General features: G+C 39.7%; 2 protein-coding genes across 13 annotated transcripts in view; one reads left to right on the top strand and one right to left on the bottom strand.

Annotated features, from left to right (window-relative positions):
* The window catches only part of INVS (inversin), a 120,523-nt gene extending 114,887 nt beyond the window's left edge, over positions 1 to 5,636 (top strand). For 6 of the 9 annotated variants that reach the window (XM_088150137.1, XM_088150143.1, XM_088150136.1 and 3 more), the window contains 2 exons: positions 305 to 388; positions 5,460 to 5,636. In XM_088150137.1, coding sequence (XP_088006263.1) covers positions 305 to 388; positions 5,460 to 5,593 — 218 coding nt within the window. In that variant the 3' untranslated portion in view covers positions 5,594 to 5,636. The other 3 variants (XM_088150140.1, XM_088150141.1, XM_088150139.1) reach the window with 3 other exon arrangements.
* Positions 5,637 to 5,978: 342 nt separating this feature from the next.
* The window catches only part of TEX10 (testis expressed 10), a 62,467-nt gene continuing 46,998 nt past the window's right edge, over positions 5,979 to 21,447 (bottom strand). For 3 of the 4 annotated variants that reach the window (XM_007429230.4, XM_025167299.2, XM_007429231.4), the window contains exons 12-15: positions 17,432 to 17,512; positions 13,553 to 13,734; positions 12,621 to 12,831; positions 5,979 to 6,116 (exon numbers count right to left, since the gene is read on the bottom strand). In XM_007429230.4, the coding sequence (XP_007429292.1) occupies positions 6,003 to 6,116; positions 12,621 to 12,831; positions 13,553 to 13,734; positions 17,432 to 17,512 (588 nt within the window). In that variant the 3' untranslated portion in view covers positions 5,979 to 6,002. The other variant, XM_088150146.1, reaches the window with a different exon arrangement.

Raw genomic sequence — 21,447 nt, 5'->3', positions numbered from 1 at the left:
TTTATGGTTAGACCTTTCGGACCATCATTTTCAGGTAGAATCCACCTATTTACATGGTCTTGCAGGGACAGTATGCTCAGTGGAAGAGCTCTGTCTCTGGAACAGCTGCCCCCTGGGTAAGATGTACCTTACCCTGATGGCTTTTGGTAAAATGGTGAAAACAGTGCTTTTTAGGAGGGCATTCATTTATCATTATTTTTGTTTGTTTTATGTTGTTAAATGCATTACATGTTTTATTATAAATATAGCACAGAATGAAAACTATACATGTATGTCTATACATTTTGGAAATTTGTTTTTAAAGGGCATTCACAAGAAGGAAAGATGAATCACCCAATGAAATTGTCTTCTTCAAAACAGCAAGTCTGTGAACTTCAATTAATATCAGGTACAATTCAGATTTATGTGATGACTATCTTTAGAAACATTAGGTGTGAAGCAACGGAGGGATGCTATAAATAGCAGCAGCAGAAAGAAAGCCATTGCAGTGATAATCTGAGGGTGCTAGGAAAAATGACAAAATGGTTATTGGTGAAATGACTTCCAGATAAGGCCATGTGAGACAGTGAATATGTGTGGGCATTTCACTAGCCCTGCCTCTAGCTTCTTCAGGGCAGAACTAAAACAGAACTCCACAGCAGATGTCATGCCTTTATATATTGGCTGTGTTCATTAAGGCAGAATACCTACAGTCAATCACTAACCTCTTTGTTGTTAATTTTCCTCCCTATTTAAATTACATAGATGTTTATACATTTCTTGAGCACGTGAATGGAATTATCAGAATGGGTAAGGAGAATCCCAGTACTGGTATCCACCTGTCAGAATTGTCTTTAGAAGTTCAAATGGGATAAGATTCCCCCACCAACTTGTAGCTTTTCCATTCTTCAATTGCAAGAAACGTTTTTAGAGATTTTGGAAAGGGACACAAGTCAGATAAACATTATGCAATTAGCTTCATTATTAAGAGATGGACTCCAGCAGCCTAGAAGGGGAACAACATTTATATGTATTCCTATTGAAGATTGCTTTAAGACAGTAGAAAATCTCAGAGTGTTCCTCCTGTTAAAGTCAGCTGAAAGAATTCTTGAAAGAACCTTTGTCAGAGAGATGTTCAAGCAGATATAGATCTCAGGTCTCCTGCTGTTATCAGACTTGTTTTCCTCTTTATATGTAACCCTAACCATCTTGAAAAGCATTAAGAGAATAATGTTGTAGTAAATTTCTATATCTTAGACCCTTGGAAGTTAATCCAGCTTTTCTAAGTCTGTATGAAACATTTAGGTACATAAAACTTAAATCAGAGAAAAGATAATTGCTTTATTAGAGGACATTTTTATTTATTGATATTCTTGTTCTTAACAGAAAACATTATTTGTGCTAGATAAGAAACGCACCCTGCATCTTTCTGTTCTATCAGTTGGCTAGTTGTCCACATGCAGCTTGATACCCTTACCAACAATTGTCTTCATCTGCCTTTCAAAATAGCAGTTTAAAGAGTCTTGAGGTTCACCAACTCATAATTTGTGCGACATTTCTGGGCAGAGAACACAGCTTCTATCTGTTGTTCCTCCTATCGGATAAGGACCAAATATTATCCTCTCAGGTTGCAGAGTTTTGCACCACTCCATGTGCTATTCATCTTACTTGTAGTCTAAGATTCTGATTCATTTCTTACTGGTATTTTATATTCGTATTTTATTCTATTATTATTGTATTTTATGTTCTGTATTTCATTCTTATTCCTTGTTATATATCTTATGCTTACTACTTGTAAACTGACATCGATATCGATATTCACTTACTTTGTAGGTTTTATATCACTATTTTCTGGCCTTATGGCTAAAATAAAGTTATTTAATTTGATTTGATATTATAGCCAATATTCCACAAGCACAACCAAAACCCAGTTTTACCCCAAGCCTGCTCATGCTGTTCTATATAAATTGGGATCTCTAACTGATAAACTAACTTACAAGCATACATTGAGTTGCCCATGTCAACCAAAAGGTATGTATAGTGTACTGATACATACTCAGAATTCTATTTGTATTATTGTATTTAATTTTTTTAATTAGTCCTGAATTTTTATATTATGATATTAGTGTGTTGTAAAATGTCCTTGGAAAAACTGTTTTTTGAAGGGTGGAATAGATATTTTAAAGAACAAATAAATTTATAAATGATCTTCAATTATCAAAAGGGAATAAGCATGCAAATCATTATTTTCAAAATACTTTGCAGTATAAAATAAACACATAGACTTGGAAAGAGTTACTTATGTCATTGAGTGCAACATCCTGCTCGGTACAAGAATTCAAATTAACGCATTCTTGACACTTGGCTGTCTAAAACACCACTTCTCTGTGTAATTGGTTCCACTGTCTTACTACTAAGACATTTTTTCCTAACATTCAGTTACCTTTCCGTAACATAAAGTCCTGCCCTCTGGAAAGATAGAAGACAGTCTTAACCTTCTATGTGACATCCTTTCAGGTATTTGAAGACTACTATCATATTTTCCCTTAATCTTCTCAAGACTGAACATGTCCAATTCATTTACTTTGTTTTCATAGGACTTAGTTTTTGTGCCATGAAGATCCTTGTTGGCTTCTCTGAACCTCTTCCAGTTTGTCTGAATCCTCCTTAAAATGATGTCCAGAATAGGACACAATACATAAGCTGACACTGACAACTACACAGTAAAGTGGAGTTATTACATTCAGCCACTTGGAAACTACACTTCTATGGATTCAGCTTAAAATGGCATCTGCCTTTTTTTCACACTGCTGACTCATATTTAATTTGCAACCAATTACTGCTCCAAGATAATCTTGAACTGTACAGTTACAAGCCAGGAATGCGCTTTGATTCCTGTTTCCTTAGTTAAGAATTTTACATTTCTTTACTAAATTTAATTCTGTTCTTTCCAGCTCACCTGCAAATGAGTTGCTGGGAATCCATATGCAGTCCACAGGCTTGTAGGTTGCCCATCCAGTGTTAGTTGGATCTTAATGGTTAGCTATACATGGGTCTTAGTTTATTTTAAATGTAAATCTCATATACAATGCAAATGAGCTATTCACATGTATAATTTTAAAAGTCTTTTAGAAATAAATAAGCAAATTAGTTTTTAATCGTATATGCAGGTGCAGCGATAATAATTGGATATCTCTTCTTATTGCCATCCTCCTGGTTTAATAAAGGCTATCAAACAGAGCTGACTGACAATTATGGGCAATTTTCCTGTGCCAAACTCAAAGAAAGATTCTTTGTTTTACTCTCCTGGGTCAGGCAGAATTATCAGAGAAGGCTTCATCTAAACTTGTACACAGATATGAATGGTATTAAAACTTTCTCAGATCTTAGTGTTGGTTATCCCCTTCAGAATAATAGATTCTACTTACTCTTTTGAAGTCTATATAGTCTAACTGGAGAGTGTTTGCAGTTTCAATAAGTCTTTATCTTTTCTTTTCATAACTCAGTAAGGCCTCCTATTAGGAAGAATGCTTTCTTTTTCCATTTGGGGAATCTGGAAGCTTTTGACTTATCTAAAGATGACAATTCATTTTCTTGTATGTGTATCAGTAAGGATTTTTGTTTTGTTTTTTTAATCTCTAAACTGTCAGGAACTGGGGTCCAGTAGGTTATATTTCACATATGTTGCTAATTTGGGTTAAAATGGACTCTGCTTGATACAAAGTGAAATTCTCAATGTTTAAAGTGATGTGTCTGACTCAAAATAAAGGTTGATTGAAGCCAGTACAAAAATGTTTTCCCTTTAGTTTTCTGGTGAGCTCAGGGTTGATCTTCTGTGACATTTCAGTTGGTCCTGAAGAAGCTATTGCTGATAAAATTTGGATTTTTTTCTACATCATGGTGGCCTAGCAGCAGTGTTTAACTAGGAGAGAGGTGAATAAGTCTATTATTTAATCTCAACATCCTAATCTAAAAATACATGTTAACAATATAACAAAAGTTTTTTTTAATTGCAGAAAGTATTCTCTTGTAAACTAAGGATAATGGAATCTATAAAAATCTTGGCCATTTTATAGGGTGCATGTGAAAATGCTACGTTGACAGCATGGAAGAAGTTTAAGGCTTTGTGAAGTAGTTAACTTGTGTTTTGATTTTACACACATACACACCCAAGTACTATGATTCTTTGGGTTGTTAGTAGGTGGAGGGAGGTTCTGACTGATAAGCCACTGAAGTAGCCACTAATTGTGTAAAATCTCCTTTCTGCTAGGTCTGTAAGCATGCAGTCACATTAACTGGGTGAAAGTCACCATTTGCAGATGGGGGCATAAGCCAGGTGGGGGGTGAAAATAGTGAAGATGGCGGTTGCAACTGTGATCAAACCTTTTTGCACATGTATCAACATCAAATGCACATGCAGAGGGGCGGGACTTTGATGGCATGATTGCAACTGCCACTTTGATACACATACCTCTTGGATTCCCGTTTGGGGAACATGAAGCCCCCCTCCCCTTTCTCGAGAAAATGTCCGGTGTCCCTTGAGGCCTTGTGCTAGCTTCTTTTTTTTATATAGATATATAACTAATTTTATTTAAAAAATTTAAAAAGGAATAAAGTACTGGCAAGTTTCATTACTGTATGTCACCATCCCACTTGCCCCTTGAAGAAAGCCAGCAGTAGGAAGGGTGACTTATCCATTGCAGTCCATCAGAGCGTGGGAAATGAACTGGGTGATGAGTTCACCCAGTTCTGTCATGGAAAAGCTTGTTTTTTGTGCCGCTCTTTTTATTGGTAAATGGTTAAAAAAAAATTATAGTGTTTTTTTTAAGGGTGAAATGCTTCTTTTAAGCCTCTGCAAGGCATTTTGCCTCAATGCCTTAAAGCAGGAAAATCCCCATCTTCATTCCCCAGGTAGGCTGATTTCCTTGTGGTTTGAAGACCAGAACATTTAAAATGCCCTTACATGTTCTGATCAAATGAAAGAATGAAACAGGAAAATTTGCGACCTTGCATAACATTCTACATTCATATGTCATGAACCCCTCAATAAACTACAATGCTGCTACTCCTTCATTTCCTAGTATTTCTGTGGAAATATTTCAATATTTCCAAAGAAATATTGAAAATTCAAAAGGGTTCACAAACTTTAAGCACCACTGTATAAGCCTTGAAAGTATCCCTGGCTTTCCCCTTCTGTAGTACCTTTTACTGGGCAAAATAGGAATAACAATTTTTTAAAATAAACAGAAATAAGGTTTATATAAGAATGGTAGAGCTAGAGAGAAAGTAAAGATAATAGCTGCCAGCTGTACATACAGGAATCCTCTAGTAAATTAAGAATATATTGCCATTTAACAGCCTTCAACCAAATGAGGCAGAATTTTAAAGTTAGATTCTGTATGTTTAATACAGAAAGAAAAGCCAAGTATCTTGAGTCCTCACTGAACAAATACACTAATAAATTTATGCTTATTTTACAGCAGGTGGATTGCAGGATCTGTGCTTATTGGAGAATCCAGGGAAATTTAAACATTTTTCATACAATATGAAACCTACCACAATAATCAAAGCAAAACACACAAGATCCAGGCATGAAAGCAAGACTGCGCTATAGCATAAGAAGAGAGCCTGTTGGTTATTCATGGACATTTTAAAGTATCTTTAATAGTATTTTCATCAATGCTTTTATCTAAATGATCTTCTGTACTTTTTACATATTTAGCTGTATAGTATTGGGAATCAAGCATACCAAGTTAACTGGCAACACCAAAGTGTTTCCCGTTCTTCACAAATAAGTAAAAATTCCATAGACATGCTTCTCAATGTTTGCATATTATTCTGTTTGTTTGCTTTAAGCTCAATGTATTACTTCATTTTATTTTAGATCAACTTTTAAATTTCAGTATCAAATGTAAGAGAAAGAGTTTTTACACAAAACACAGATTATACGAAATGTATTTTTAATTTCCACAAAAAAATGACATTTTTCATTCATAACAAGTGTTTTCAACCAAATATTCGCTTTAATATATTGTGTTGGCTGCCCCAGATCCTGGGGAATGAGTGGCTAAATATATATTGAAATTATAATGGAGGTCTGTCAGCCACTGCTCTTGAGCTTCATCGCTCTTCAAGACCTGTGAATCAGAAAACAGAATGATTACTTGAAATGTTCAGCCAAAGATGCATTTGAGTGAATTATTTTTAAAATGAGAAATATTTCATTATTTCTCTTATCTATAACTCATGTAAAAGATAAAAACACAAGATACAATTATCTAGGAACACCCAGAGAAACCACAGAAGTTTTTTTTTTTAAGGCACCTAAATAAAGTACATGATAAGTGTTTCAATTTTACAGTATTTGTGACTCATCACAGCATACTAGGAAACAGAGAAATTAATTTTGTCCACATAGGACCAAGCAGATGCTAGTAACTAATGAAGTATTATAGAATTCTACTTGGACATTTTCCTCTGTGTCCTTGGAATGGAAGTCAGTGAAAGTATTGCTATGGGTAAAAGTTCAAAAGAACTCAGTTTTCTTTTAATTTATTTTATTATCACATTTATAATCTAGTAGGCAATCTAGTAGGCAATCTAGTGACACTTGCCAAATTACATGATATGGAAGCCTTAAAATATCTACAGTAAATCTAAATGAACAATTAAAAATAAATCATGAAAATAAAACAAAAACAATATGCAGGTAAAAATAAAAGATGGCACTGACTAGAATGTTCTCCCAAACAACTCAGTTTTTAAAATCCTCCTGAAGGCCATCAAGAAAGGAACAAGTCTGATCTCTGCTGGCCAGAATGTTGGCCCTGAAAAGCAGGGTTTCCTGGCTTCAGCTCCCTTTACTTCCTGGAAGTAAGGAACTATAAGCAGTTTCTGTTCAGATAACCTAATAGGTCAGGTTAATTCAAGTTGGAGTAGATTGTCTTACAGATACCCAGTGCCAAGACATAAAGGGCTTTATGGGGCAAAAACAGCATTTTAAATTATACCCAGAAATCAACTGCCCTAATGCATGGCCTGCTGTGCTCTGTACCAGCTGTAGTCTCCGAGTAGTCTTTAAAGGCACCCCCAAGTAGAACACATTGCAGTAGTTTAGCCAAGGGGCAATGAGGTCATGAGTTATTGTAGCCAAGTCTTTTTGTACCAAGTAAGGACATACTGGCACACCAGCTGGAGCTAGGGAAAAGCTCCTCTAGCCACAGCTTCCATGTACTGCTTGAGCAGGAACCATGAGACAGAAGAATTCCTAAAAAGCAAATCTACTTTTCAAGGTAATGCTTGTCCACCCAAGAGATAACACTGGTGTCAACAGAAAGCCTCTACGAACAAACAGCATGTTCATCTTGCTTGGGTTCAGTTTCAGCCTGTTCTCTCCCACACAAACCTTTTCCATCTCCAGGCAGTGGAATAAGACATCAACATCATCCTCATTATAGCACAGGGTGGCAATATACAGTTGGGTATTATTTGTATAACATAGCCCAAACTCTTAGAGGAACCCTCTTAGCTGTTTCATATAGATGCTAAAGGGCAGGGGTGAGCAGACTGATCTCTGTAGCACCCCAGAAGATTGGAGTCACTAGCCAACATCTCCTCTCCCACTACTACTGACTGGAAGAGCCTGCCATAGAAGGAGGGAGACTACTGCAAAACTGCAAAACAGTGCCTTCTATCCCCAACCCTAGTTAACAATCCAGTAAGAGACAATGACTGAGGATATTGCAGGCCACTAAGAGATCTAAAAAGACCAGGGAAGAAATACAGCTCCCATCCAGATCCCAAAAAGGTCATCCAGGAGAGTGGCCGATGCCATGTCAGTCCACACCAAGACTTGAACTCTGACTGAAAAGGGTCCAGACATTCAGCTTTTTCTAGGATGCTATGTAGCTGATCCACCACTGCCATCTCAACAACCTACTCCAAAAGGGGAAGCTGATGACTGGTCAATAATTTTCTAAAATCACTGCATCCAGGAATGGCCTCTTTTAACTACTCATTTGTATAATTAACCAGGTAAGAGTTGACTGACTGATAAGGAAAGAGATACTGGAGTAAAGATAAAGTGTTCAATGAAGGTGTTGACACAGTGCACATCTGCTGAAAAAAGGCCCAAACCATATTAGGTACAATAAGAAATGGTACTGAAAATATAGTACAGGTAGTCCTCGGGTTATGACCACTCGTTCAGTGACTGTTCAAAGGTACATCAGCACTGAACAAGAGAGACTACTGGTCCTCTGAATTCCAGCCACTGCAGCTTTCTTGCAGTCATGTGATTGCAATCCGGGCACTTGGTGCCTGGCTTGTGATTATATCGCAGCAAGCCACGGTCATGTGATCACAATTTCCAATGTTCCCTGCCAGTTTCCCCCACAAGCAAAGTCAATGGGGAAGCTGGCAGAAAGAAGTCTCTCAACACTCCCACTGCTTTTTCACCCACCTGCACTCCGGAGCACCTACTTCCAGCCCCCACGCTCCAGAGTGCCTGCTCACGACAGCCCCCATGGCACCAGTCTGCATGCCAGAGCATCTGCCCATGGCACCCATGCATGCTCCAGAGCACCTGCTCACAAAACCCCCCTGCCCCCTACAGCACCCACACTCTAGAGTGCCTGCCCATGACACACTCCGCTCCCCTGTGGTGCCTGTGATCCAGAGCACCTGCCTGCGCTCCAGGGCGCCTGCTTGCAGCACCCCCCGCCCACAGCTCTCACCTGCCAGCCTGCTTGCCTGGGACTCCCGCCTCTTCCCGCTTAATGACCCACATGGTCCTGGGGTTACGACGGGCAACTGGGACTTTGGGATTGCTGTTGCTAAGTAATGTGGTCAAGTGACATTGTGCTTTACAACCGCATTGCTTAGCGACAGAAATTCTGGTCCCAATTGCCCAACTGTACAAGTAGTCCTCGAGTTACGACAGCAATTGGGACTGGAATTTCTGTCGCTATTAGCCTTGGTAGCAGTATGACTGCCCCTGAAGACCACCTCTCTGGAGAGTAGTAGGCTTCCTTCTCAAGCTGGTTGGCCAATGTGAGAACAGACTGCTGGACCAGATGGACCCAGGGTCTGATCCAGCAGGGCCCTGCTTATATTCTTATGTTCTTAAGACATAAGGCAGCTTCCACACCTGTAAAGATGCACTGACAACTTCCTACTTCCAGAGAGTCTCACACACACACTGCTTCTCACAGAAGTGAGAAGGATCCAAGCCACAGGTAGCAGAAGATAGCTTAGAAAGCACCCTATCCACGTCCTCTGAGTTCACATGTTAAAAAGAATTCCAGATAATATGGCAAGATGATGCCCTACTCATCACCAAAGACTGTCCATGAAGAGACAAGATTCCAGCAGATCCATACAAATTTGTCAAAACACTGTGCAAATTGATCACAGTGCCTGTGTGTGTGTATGTGTTTTTCAATCCTGACTTCTCCCTAAAAGGGAATTAGTCATCTTAAACAAAGCCGCTGGATGACAGCTCATTGATGCAGTATCTCCTACACCTTGGTGATAAGGGACATAAAGGCACTTCACTTCCCTTATCACCGTGGCATAGGCCCAAACATGGGTGTGTACCCATGATTGGTCTGATTCACTTTTTTTTTTTTTTTGTTCCACCAGCACTATAGGTATCATTTCTGGTGCTTCTTTTCCTGGAGGTCCCCAGGAAATCAAAGAGTGAACTGGGATTGGTCCCCAAAAAGAGGCTGCATAGGGTTAATCATGGTCAGTGCTTGGCTTCCTTCCTGCTGCCAGTGGCTCATTAGGTACTGAACCGAACTGCCCAATGGAAAACTGGGAAACTTCCAAAGCACCCTCTGGAAGCCATTGGATAGTAGATTCCCACAACTCATGGAGATCACAGATGGCTAGAAATGCAAATGGATCAGCATATGATCAGACCACAGCAAAGAGATCATGGAAATTGTCTCCAAATCCAAATCACATTTCTGACTCAGAGACAGAACCACAAGCTAGGTGGCTTTGGTGACTTGAGAGGGAAAACTTCAGACTCAGAATGTAGAAAATGGTCATAATTCACAAAATTTATGAAGAGAAATATAAAAATAATGATTAAATAATGATATTTACTGTTTAGCAAGATCTCATAAATCCTAGAAACAAAGGGAGATCAAAGAAAAGATCTTGGGGGGTTGATAGTGGTGGAAGATGAGATGTTTCTCTATGGCTTCTGGTTCTGCAGAAATGTAGTCTCAAGTTCAGAGATGGATTTCAAACCAATTATCAACTGTAAGTTTCTTTGCACTGATTCCAAAATGGCACAAGGGAATTAAGCAAAGATAATGAAGGTGACATGAAATCAGTGATAGTTAATATAACTGGATCCATCTTTTGCTGCCAATCTGTCATCCTTAAATTATGAAAACAAATTCTGGTGGAATATTAGGAAAAGTTTCCTAATGGTAAGAGTAGCTGGACAGTAGAAACAGTTATTGAAATAGATGATGAATTCCCCTTTGCTGAATCTTGTCAAACAGAGGGTGGGATATCTGTCAGGAATACTTTAATTTAAATTTCTGGACTGAGTGTAGTTTGGGGGCTTAATGATGCTGGAACAATCAGATACTGTACTGGGATAATTATTTCCCCAATACATGTCCTATTACTTGCTATAGCAAGCAGCAGCTCCTAGCTGACATTGAATCTCAAAAATGTTAAGCACAGTCAGATCTTATTCAGATGGGGGACCACTAGGAAATACCAAGGCCATAGGCTATGCTGGAAAGTTGAAAAAACATCTTGGGAGAAGGCAATAACAAACTACAAGTAGTCCTCAACTTACAACCATTTGTTCAGTGACCATTCGAAGTTACGACAGTGCTGAATGAATGGTGGTTATGACTGGTCCTTGGACCAGTCCCAGCACCCCCATGATCACATGACCACAATCTGGGCACTTGGCAACCCATTAGCATTTACAAACAGTTGCCAAGCACCTCGCAATCACTTGATCACTATTTGCAACCTTCCCTGCCAGTTCCCCAGAAAGTCAATGGGGAAGCTGGCAGGTAAGGTTACAAGTATTTGGGATAAGTCTCCCTCTCCAGCCCCTCTGCACTTGTGCTGCGCCAACCAGTCATGCACCTCCACGCACTCCCTCACCCACACAGCGCCTCTTGCACATCCCCACGCATCCTCCCCGACCAGCGCAGCATCCCATGCACCACCATGCACCCTCCCTGACCTGTGCAGAGCCTCTCACACACCGCCATGCACTCTGCATACTCTCCCCGACCTGTGCGGCGCCTTTCGCACACCCCTTCGCACCCTCAATGAGCCTTCCCCACACTCCTGCACACCCCTTCACTCCCACACCTGGCAGCAGCTACTTACATGCCTGCCGGCCTGGGACTGCAACTTCCTGCCTGCTTCCACACTGATTTTGGTTGTGGGAAGCCAGCAGGAAGTTGCCTCACCTAACAACCGCGGGATTCAGTTAACAACTGATGCAGTTGCACTTTACAACCGCTCTACCTAGCGATGGAAATTCTGGTCCCAACTGTCATTGTAAGTCGAGGACTACCTGCACTTCTGTATTGATTTCCAAAAACTAGATGGATGTGTCCATTAGCCACCAAGAGGTGAGTTCAGTTTAAGGGAGCCTTTATCTTCATGTCTCACTGAAAGATCTGCAAAACTCTTTAAAAGATGCCTGGCAGAGTGGACAAGATTCTATAATATTTTCATCATTCAGATAAAAATTAAGGACTCTCTCTTAAAAGTGAGAGCTTGATTCCAAATTGGTGAAATTTATGAAAGGGGGGGTATTTAAAGCCATACCACTGCATTAGCAGGAGGGACCATTAAACAGCTTTGTAGCCTAAACAACTAAACAAAAGTAAAATTAGAAAGGAATAGATTAAAAAACACTCTGAAGGAAGTAAAACCCAAGGAAAGTATCTAAAACTACTGTGTTATACCTGCCTGGGAGAAAGGCTACATTTGAATGAAGGGTGAAAAGGAAATACACTTTCAACAAAAAAATGGAGACTTGGACTCTATATCAGCTGTACCTTGTTTAGACAGTGCAGTGCTCCCAAATATGTCCTTTCACACATTATGTGACTGTGATTACTTTCCATCTTGCAAACCATTTCACAGAAAGAAAGAAAATAGCTATTCTTATTTATTTTTAGCACAGCACCTTACATGTGGATATATTAAACTCCAAAGTGGAAAAAGGAGATTTAGAGTATGTCCCCCTTTAAAAGGAAGAGATGCTGGAGATATTCAAAATAAACCTTTTAAAAAGCATAGGCTCACCTACAGCTCTGCCTTAACTCCAAATTAGCAAGGAATGAGGGCAGGGTATGGTAATGCTATTTCCTGTTTGGCAGCAGAAAACATGGTAAATCCTTACCTGCTGGAGTTGGGGGTTTGAATGGAAATCATTTATGGAGAAAGCTGCTATCATTCTTGTATAAGACGCTGACTCTTTATACTTTAATGACTAATGGGCCAATTTCTTTCAGCCTCTCTGGTGATCCTTTTGTTTGAAAGGATCACCAGAAACTGTCAGGAAACTGACCATATTTTTCACATTTCTGTGAGACTACAACCTACCTTTAGCAGCCAGTGATTGAGAATAGGCTCCTTACCATGATATCTTTGACAATCTGTTTCACCAAGAGCTCATTGGTCATCATATGAGTCCGAAGCTGTCCATGTTGCATCAGCAAACGAAGAAGCTGAGCAAGGACAGGCAATTCATCCCGAGAGACTCGGCTCACTTGAAGACTCTGCAACATCAGCCTCAAGATGTGAGGTGAGGTGCTTAGAATTGAGATACAGGAACTCCACAGTATATCCCTGGAACAGAAGATGAGGAAAAGGGAAAATCAGATGTGCACAAGTTTAGCTAAAGATTTATAAGAAAGGAGTAACTTCAAACAACCCAAGTAACACAAGTATTGTGTGTGTTTTATTATGTATGCCACCCAGAGTCACGTGCAAGTGAGATGGGTGGCCATATAAATTTAATAAATACATAAAAATAAATAAGTATGAACAATTTATAGATACAATTTATTTGCACAGTCTCCAAGGGGCTGACAATTTATTACTAATTAACAGTTTTTAAAAATTCAGTCATTTTGCCCACAGCTATGGGAAAGGTGAGCTTTTTGCCACACAGCTGATTATGGAATATATTATATATTGATCATTACTAAATCAAAACACATAAAAACCTTGCCTAAGTTTAAATTTCCAGGACAGGACTGAAGTTAAATTAAACTTCCCACAAGAAAAATTCACACTAAAATAAATTTCAGAAATGTAATATTATTTTTAGAATATTGTAGTGAACTAGTACAACATGGTTAATTAAAAGTACCAGCGTCTTAGAAAAGAAAATACAAATCCCCACCAGAAATTCAAATCCAAAGACTTAGGTGACTACTGCCAGATGCAACTGACTGAGTCTTCAACCACAATAAACAAGCTTAAGTACATATACTAACACACATGCATAGACACACTTTGAAAGTGCTAGTATTTTAAGAATGAAGTCTAAAACTGAAAAGCTTACCGCTTCTGTAAGTGTTCCGTATCCTCTCCCTCTATTGTTAAGAGAAGGTAGAGAAGACTATAACACAAAGAAGCTAGGAACCTGGAGAGATTTTCGTTAAGGAGATATGTTTGATCCAGTAGTTTACTAATAGCACACAAAACAGCACCAGCAGTGCTATCTGGTACTACTGTCAGTCCTACCTAGGAGACAAAATAATTTCGGAATAAGCCTAACCTTTCACATAACCTTTTAGCTCAAAAGTTTTGTTTGTGTCTTATGTTCCTAAGAGAAGAATTCTAATACAGTAATAATTTCAATTATCCTTTAAAATGTTATATTTTACATTTTATCTGTTGGAGATTTAGACACATTAGTAGAAAACTCATTATTCAGCAATAACCAACATAATTCCAACATAATCTTGTCCAGCAAATTTAAACTGCAGTTGCAGATTTAAGATGCAGAATAATATTTTTGTAGGGGTTAGGGCTATGCAAAACATCAAACAGTACTTGAATTCATTGTGAGGTGCCCTTCTGGTCCCCAAGATGGATCCCTTAGGAAAGATTTAGCTCTACTTCTACTGGCAAGAAGACAGGGCTTAATTTCTTTGGCCAACTCCTCTTCCCTTCAGTCAGATGAACTGATTTCAGCTGAAAAAGTTAGCCTAAAAAAATGTCATTATTCAAATCCCAGTAAACGTAAGGTACATGGCTCAGTAATCATGATGAAATAAAAATATTTCCACTGAGTGCCTGGAACAACCCTTAGGAAGTGCTTGCTGGAGTGGTACTGTCAGAAGGGCATCTCAAGGTAACCTCAAGTGTCCTCAGTCATCTAAAGATGGAGCGGGCAGGAAAGGGATTTATCATAGCAATATCCAAAAAGAAGGTCTGAGCTTGTTACAGCACCTGCTGCATGATGGGGCACACAAAGACCCATCTATCTTATGTTTAATACTGAAAGACAACTGATCACATTGTATGCCCACCAGCAGCCATTCCCCTGATTGAGTGGTCTGCAATGCCCCTAGGCAGCATTTTGTTGTTAGCCAACTAGGCCTGAACCCATCTCATGATAGAGGAATGAGAAACTCACTTCCCTGGATTGCCTGTCCTATAAGAATTGAACAAACTATCTGTCTTCCTATCCCCTTGAGTATGCTTCAGGCAGATTCTTAGGGTTGTACAAACATCAAGCTTGTACTAAATATGCTATTTGGGATAGGACGGATTGGGACAGGAATTCAGAAGAATTCCTGTGCCCAGTGAAACTTCAAATTCATCTTGGGCATAAAGCAAGAATATGTCCTTACCACCACCTTATGCTGGTGAAACACACATAAATCTTCCCTCAACAAAAGGACCCTAACTCACCAACACTTGTGGCTCAGTTTAGGGCCACCAGAAAAGCTGTTTTCCAAGAGAAAATACTGACTGGAATTGGTATAATAGGCTTGAAGGGGGCTGTAGTCAGGATCCTGAGAACTGGTTCTTAAAGCCTCCTGTGGGAAAGAGTGAATTACTGGTGGGGAGACAAGGGTTGTGGCACTCGTGTTTCCTCTCCATGTCTATCCAGAAAGGCAGATCTCAAGGCAATGGCCCATCAGCTTTTAGTTCATTCAAGCTTGTAGGAATCCCAGAAGTTCCAGTACTGCTGCTGCCACTGTCCCAAAGCTCTTTCTCCTATATCACTGTTTGAATGCCTGCCAAGTCATTATCTTCTTGGTAACTGGATGTCTGGATGCTAAGATGATCTCTACCACTGCATCTGGCAAGCCAGCACTCAGCAGGTGTGCCAATTTCTAGCCGCAGAATGATAGCCACTCTCGATCTTGCTGAAGAATTGATCCCTAAGTGAGCATGTCTGATAATGTTAGAAAATGCCACAAAGCTCTTCCCACATCTTGATTAGTGCAGAGAACTATGGTCTCCTGGGCCAGTGGGGGAAATCCTAATTACTCACATCTTATGAATACTCCCTTAGAAACTTCGTCTTCAGTGCCTCCCTGGAAAGAATCAGTGTCAGCGGGGAACACCTAGAGAAGGCTGACCACAGTGATGACAGGTCATTCACTCCCTCTGCCTTGGTAACATGAAAATAAATGTTTCACCCACCTGTTTTCCACTGTCATAAACAGGTTAACCAAGGGGGCTCCTTCGATATCCTCTGGAATATCTCAGGACACAGTGTCCACTTCCCTTCTCCTGCGAAACGCAGAGGTGGTTTAGCCAATCTGCCAGCGTTTTTAGTGGTCCCTTTAGGTATTCCTCTAATATGGAAGTGAGGTGTTCCTCTGCCCATCTCATCAGGCAGACCACCTCCCTCTGGAGGTCCTTTGTTGATGCAGGCCTTTGTTGTCATGCTGTCTGTTCATATCAGGATGTCCATACTCCTCACCAGGTGCTCCAACTCCACTGTCCCTAGACTCAGAGAGATCAGAAGTAGCCTCCCCGCCTTTCAGATTTGTGTCAATAGTCAGCTGTTCCCTATTTAATTCTCTGAAATCTCTCCTGTCAAGCCGGTCAGCTCCAGTCTCTATGCAGTGAACTGGCCACCCAGTGTGGGACCTGTCAGGCTTACTTGTGACCTGCAGGCTATTTGGAATAGGAACAGGGACCAGTTTAGGCATGACAAAAGCATTGTAGGAATCCATTGTCCTGGACAGTGGCAGCATCAATTTGAGGAACATTTACTCTGGAACTTTTTACCTCTGCCCCAGCTATTGGTACTGTGTCCTTAGTGTCTGTCTTGAGCCCTCCCAATGGGTACCCCCTTATCTGACTCTTGTAGAAAAGGAGTTAGATGTGTAATCCCAGAATTAAAAGGAGGCAGAAAGTCATTTCCTGTACCCACTGTTCTGCTTTTAGATGCCAATGGCAGAGCCTTCTTATCCTTGTTCTTGATTAGGATGGAATCACTGGCCTTACCAAACAGCTTTTTTCTTCCAATGACCTGCCCAGAATGCTGGACCTGACATATGGTCTGTCTGCCACTGCTTGAACTGCACTGGGTTGAGCCATGGCTCTGACTGTACACTATAAAGCATCTAGAGACACATCCGTGGTCAGTTTTGCCATTCTAAGGACCTTGGTTGAACCCTCTCTTAATCGTTGCCCCTTTTGGGCAGTCATCGATCTTACAGCATCCACATTGATAACTAATGCTGCTGCTTCATGTGACTCCCCTTAGCAAAATTTCTACTTTTTGCTCTTCAGACAACTTGGAAACTAAAACTGTTACAAGGTTGTTCACAGTGGGTGCTGCTATTCAGCCCCTATCTTCCCAAGATAACCCCCTCTTCATCTCCAGTTTGGTGCTCCCATACTCAACCACCTGCCATGTAAGAAAAGGTGGGGGACTAATAGGCATTCTAGATCTCTGGGATGTCTCTACATGAATTCCAAAGAAAGAGAGGAGCAAATAATGTGGTGCACAGTCAGTCAGTTATGAAGGGTTAGGGTTTTTTTATTTCACCATGAATACTGAGCCATGTACCTTATGTTATATTTAAATCTGCTTTAGTCCGTCACTCACTTCAGTATGTTTAGAAACAAAGGCAGGTTTACATTTTAAAAATAAGCATTATGTTAAGAATTTCACCATAGTAATTACACATTTCTACAACAGCTAGCAACAGAAAAATGGTTTCATGGTCTGAAATATAAACCTTACTATTACAGAAAAGCAATTATAGTTTTCTAGGGCCACAAAAGAAACTGTGAAGAATGTAACATTTTAAATAAATAAATACACATATACATATTCATATACCATGTTTAAAAATTCACATACCATCTTTTAAATAAAATGGCTGTAATTCAACCATCAGCTAAGGACACATACTAATAAAAAATTATATAATGAACAATGAATTTATACCAAATTGGTACCTACCAGATATTTACAAATTCCACTTTGTACAATATCAATGCACTGGCTTCGTGAAGGAATAGTGGACAGGCATTGGCTCACCACCTATTTTAACAGCAAAATTGTTCAGAAAGTTTAACATACTTGATTTTGTGTCATATTGAATGTCGTTTAAAAACTGTGTAACTGCCTAAGAACACTATTACAAAAAATGGTTGCTATGTAATAGGAGAATTCTTGCTTGGCCAGGTTCTGCTTTAATTTTTCAGTTTCACATCTGCTCATATTGTTCTACAAAACTGACTACCAACTTTCCTAGGAGAAATCTATGCAACTGTCAACAGGAAAACAGTGATTTCCAATATTATGCAAACAACCTACTAATACAATGATACTTTCCACACCTCCATTCTGATCATGAACTCCAAATCTGTTCAAGAAAGACTTTTAGGCTCATTACATTGGTTTCAGGTAAAATCTATGTCTCATATCACCTGAAATAAGGGATAATCAGTGGAATCACTGGAATGCCAGTCCTATTCCTTTTGGACTAAGTATTGAAAATTAAGCATAACCTTCAAAGACAACATAAGAGTCAGCAGTATATATATTTAATTAATAAATAAGCAAATATCCACGATTACCTACTATTAATACAAAAGTAGTGACCAGTGGAAATTTGAAGAGTTTAGACAATTCTTTTATATAAAAATTAAAAATCCAAAAGAGTGCTTTTTCCTGCGTCAGTAAATCTGAACAGTAACACTTCTGATAGACTTTGTGAGCAGAATGGCTGTACCTTTTGGTGATTCAAGAGGAGTACTCAGAGACACCTTTGTGTATTGCAAAGCAAAGAAACGAAACATAGCTGGGAAACCACCTGGACTATGTAGCTATGCCATGAAGTGGAAAAACAAAATCCATGCCTTGGAGGTTTTTCAACTGGTTCTATGGCTGCTTAGAGGACTCTTCTCCTCTTCCAACCCTGGCACATCCCCTTTTAAAGTAGCTTTTAACGTTCCTCCCCAGGAGAAGCTTTTAAAGTAGCAACGATAGGTAAAACCTTTTCCATCATATTAAGGCTTTCAAATAACCTCACTGTAATTAGGGAGCATTTCTATGGGAAGCTTGCTGCCATAGAAATGCTCCCTAAGAGGCAATAATCCCAAATCCCAAATCTTATCAGTTTAAAAATTGCTCACGGCAGCTGTCAACTGTACAAACAGGAATAATAAGTACAGGTAGCTGAGATTTTTAGACATGATTTTAGGAAAACTCAGATAAAACTAGCCACCATAGCTCCACTAAAGAGCCAGACAATGCTAGGATCAATACACAATCATTCCCCTAAACACAGTAGCATAAATCAAAGGCCTATAGGACAGCGAAACAGCAACAATATTGAGATCCATATGCACACAGTTTACCTCTGAGACAAATCGCTAGATGCTAGAGGAGGAATTCCCCCCAAGTTTTCCATTGGAAAACTTCAAAAAGAATATGAATTACTCCCTACTAATGCATGACAATAATAAAAAGCACAGCAAAACAACCAAATTTAGCTTCACAGGTTCTTTCTACTACCTCATTTTCTTCAATTATACAGGGAAATTATGTTTCAAAGCCAACATAGTTTCTATTAGCCCATACAGATGATACATCATACTCACTGTATGTCTTTCAACAGATCTGCATTTTGAAATAACTTGCCAAGGTGCCCCCTGTCTTTTCCTCCATGCTGCTCAGAGAGGCAGCAACCTGTCTTTCAGAACTAAAGTTCTTCAGAAAGCAATGGGAAACCTGAATGTCTTTATTCAATTTAATACAATGACTCATTACCAAAATGGCATAAAAAGAATGGCTTCCTCCCTACTGACATTTTGGAAGGAATTTAAATTATTCTTTTCTGCCAGGCTTTTGGATATTGATCTATTGGGATTTGCTATTATTATATTTTATTGCTTGGGTATATTTATTAAGTTTATACAATTAAACTTGGTAATTATGTGTTTCATGGTTTTAGTGTTTTAATTTTTGTAAGTTGCCCAGAGCTGGATAACTGGAGTGGCACAGAAATAACAGAACAAACACATACAGGTGGTCCTCATTCAACAACCACTTGTTCAGCGACCGTTCAAACTTGTGACGTTGATGAAATGAGTGGTACTTATGACCAGTCCTTGAAGTTCCAGCCATCGCAGCATCCCTGCGGTCATGTGATTGCAATTCAGGTGCTTGGCACCCGGATTGCGATTACATCGCAGCGTCTCCGCGGTCACCATTTACAACCTTCTTTGTCGGCTTCCTACAAGCAAAGTCAATGGGAAATCTGGCAGGAGGTTGCAAATGACAACCACATGACTCCTCCCTTAACGGCAGCATGGGATTCACTTAACGACAGCAACCAGAAGTGCCAAAATTGCTGTTGCTAAGCAGCATGGTCACATGTCTTGCTTTATGACTCTGTCGCTTAGCAACAGAAATTCCAGTCCCAATTGCTGTTCTTAACTAAGGACTACCTGCAACAAATAGTTATATAAATGTACTGTAATTCATACCACCAATTACACACCTTCCTATAAATATTCATAAAACTGAGTCTTAAAAGGTTCAGATATTTTTAAAAAGTGTTCATTTGGCTTGTAAATAATGAGTCTGAACAGCACTATTTTTACCCCAGGGTGAAATTCCTTAGTATCTGCCTCCTCTTAGCACATGGGACAACCTTTAGTGCAACTCTCAACCAACCATAATACTTGGACCAGCATATCACAAGACAGCAGTTGTGCCTGTCTCTCACTAAGGCCATTAGCCACCTGGGAGTGTCTTCCACCAGACATGCATGTCCTGTGGCATGTAGACAAGTACTTTTCTGGAAGTGGAAAGGTAGTGCTGAGAAGTATTAATTTAAGTCAGTTGAGAGCTAGCAGGAAGACAGCTGTTGATTAGAAAAGGTCTGTTGTTCATAAGAGTGTCAGAATGGCATGCTGGATATAGCTGGAGGGAAAAAAAGAAAAGGAAAAAAGGAGGAGAAGAAACAGAGGAGAACACCAAAAGTCTCAAAGCCCAGAGAAAGCCCATTAACAGCATGACAGCTGTCAGGGTCAGAGAAAGAGGAAATTGGAAAGGAGCTGTGTAGAATCCATGAGGGCTAGATGAAGGCTGGCAAAAGAGATTTCTGGATCCACCCACAGAAGAATTCCCAAAGGGACTGTTGGGAGAAGGGTGAAGACTGAAGGGGAGGAATTGAATGGTTTTATATTAACAGGGGGAGACAAGTGACTGCTGTCCTACTGTGAGCAACTGAGCTCAGATGCAACCAATTTTGTGACTCTGGGGAAAGAGAGGGGAGGGGAAAAGAAAGAGAATTAGTAAAGGTAATAAAATCTAAGAGTTGAGCTGTAAAGCAATAACAGAGTTAGTAAACTGCTGTAAGAGCCACGATACTCAGTTCCCAACGAAAGCAACTCTCATTGAAACCAATGCTGGTTCCAAGAAAAGTTCATTTATTGGAAAGTAGTTAACAGCTCTAAAGCAAAGCTGGGACTAAGTCTCGTGCGCGCCAAAACTTAGTTTTACCTCACCCCCATTTCACCCCCCCTTCTGTTTTCGAATCTCTCTTGCACATGCCGGAGATGTCCTCAGGTTCTCACGTTGATACAACCTTGTGCATTCCTGAGAACCAGATAACAGCTCCTCTGCGCCTACAGTAAACATTCCCAGTGCTAATGGGACAGTGCTAATGAGATAAAGAATCAAGGAGAAGTGAGAACAGAAGGGGTGAGGTGACCTAGGGACTGGTCATAGTTTACTATGTAAGATGAAGTGAAGATCTTGGTTTTGAAGCAAGGAAAGAAGTTGACAGTACAGAGAGAGATTCAAGATTAAAAACACAAGCCTAACTACAGGAAATTAAATTAGAATAAGATAGAAAGGGAACAATCCTCTTAGAAATGTAGAGGGAGAAGGTTTAAAAATAATACAAATAAGAAATCACTGCCTTTAGTAACTGAGCATCCTGAGCGTTTTGTATGTAACTG

This window comes from Python bivittatus, unplaced genomic scaffold (assembly GCF_059951505.1).
Source record: "Python bivittatus isolate LINGU-HERP-01145 unplaced genomic scaffold, Pbiv_v1 ctg000610_np1212, whole genome shotgun sequence".
NCBI lineage: Eukaryota > Metazoa > Chordata > Lepidosauria > Squamata > Pythonidae > Python > Python bivittatus.
Note: the sequence above shows the minus strand (reverse complement) of the source record. Positions and strands in the feature narration are given on the sequence as shown.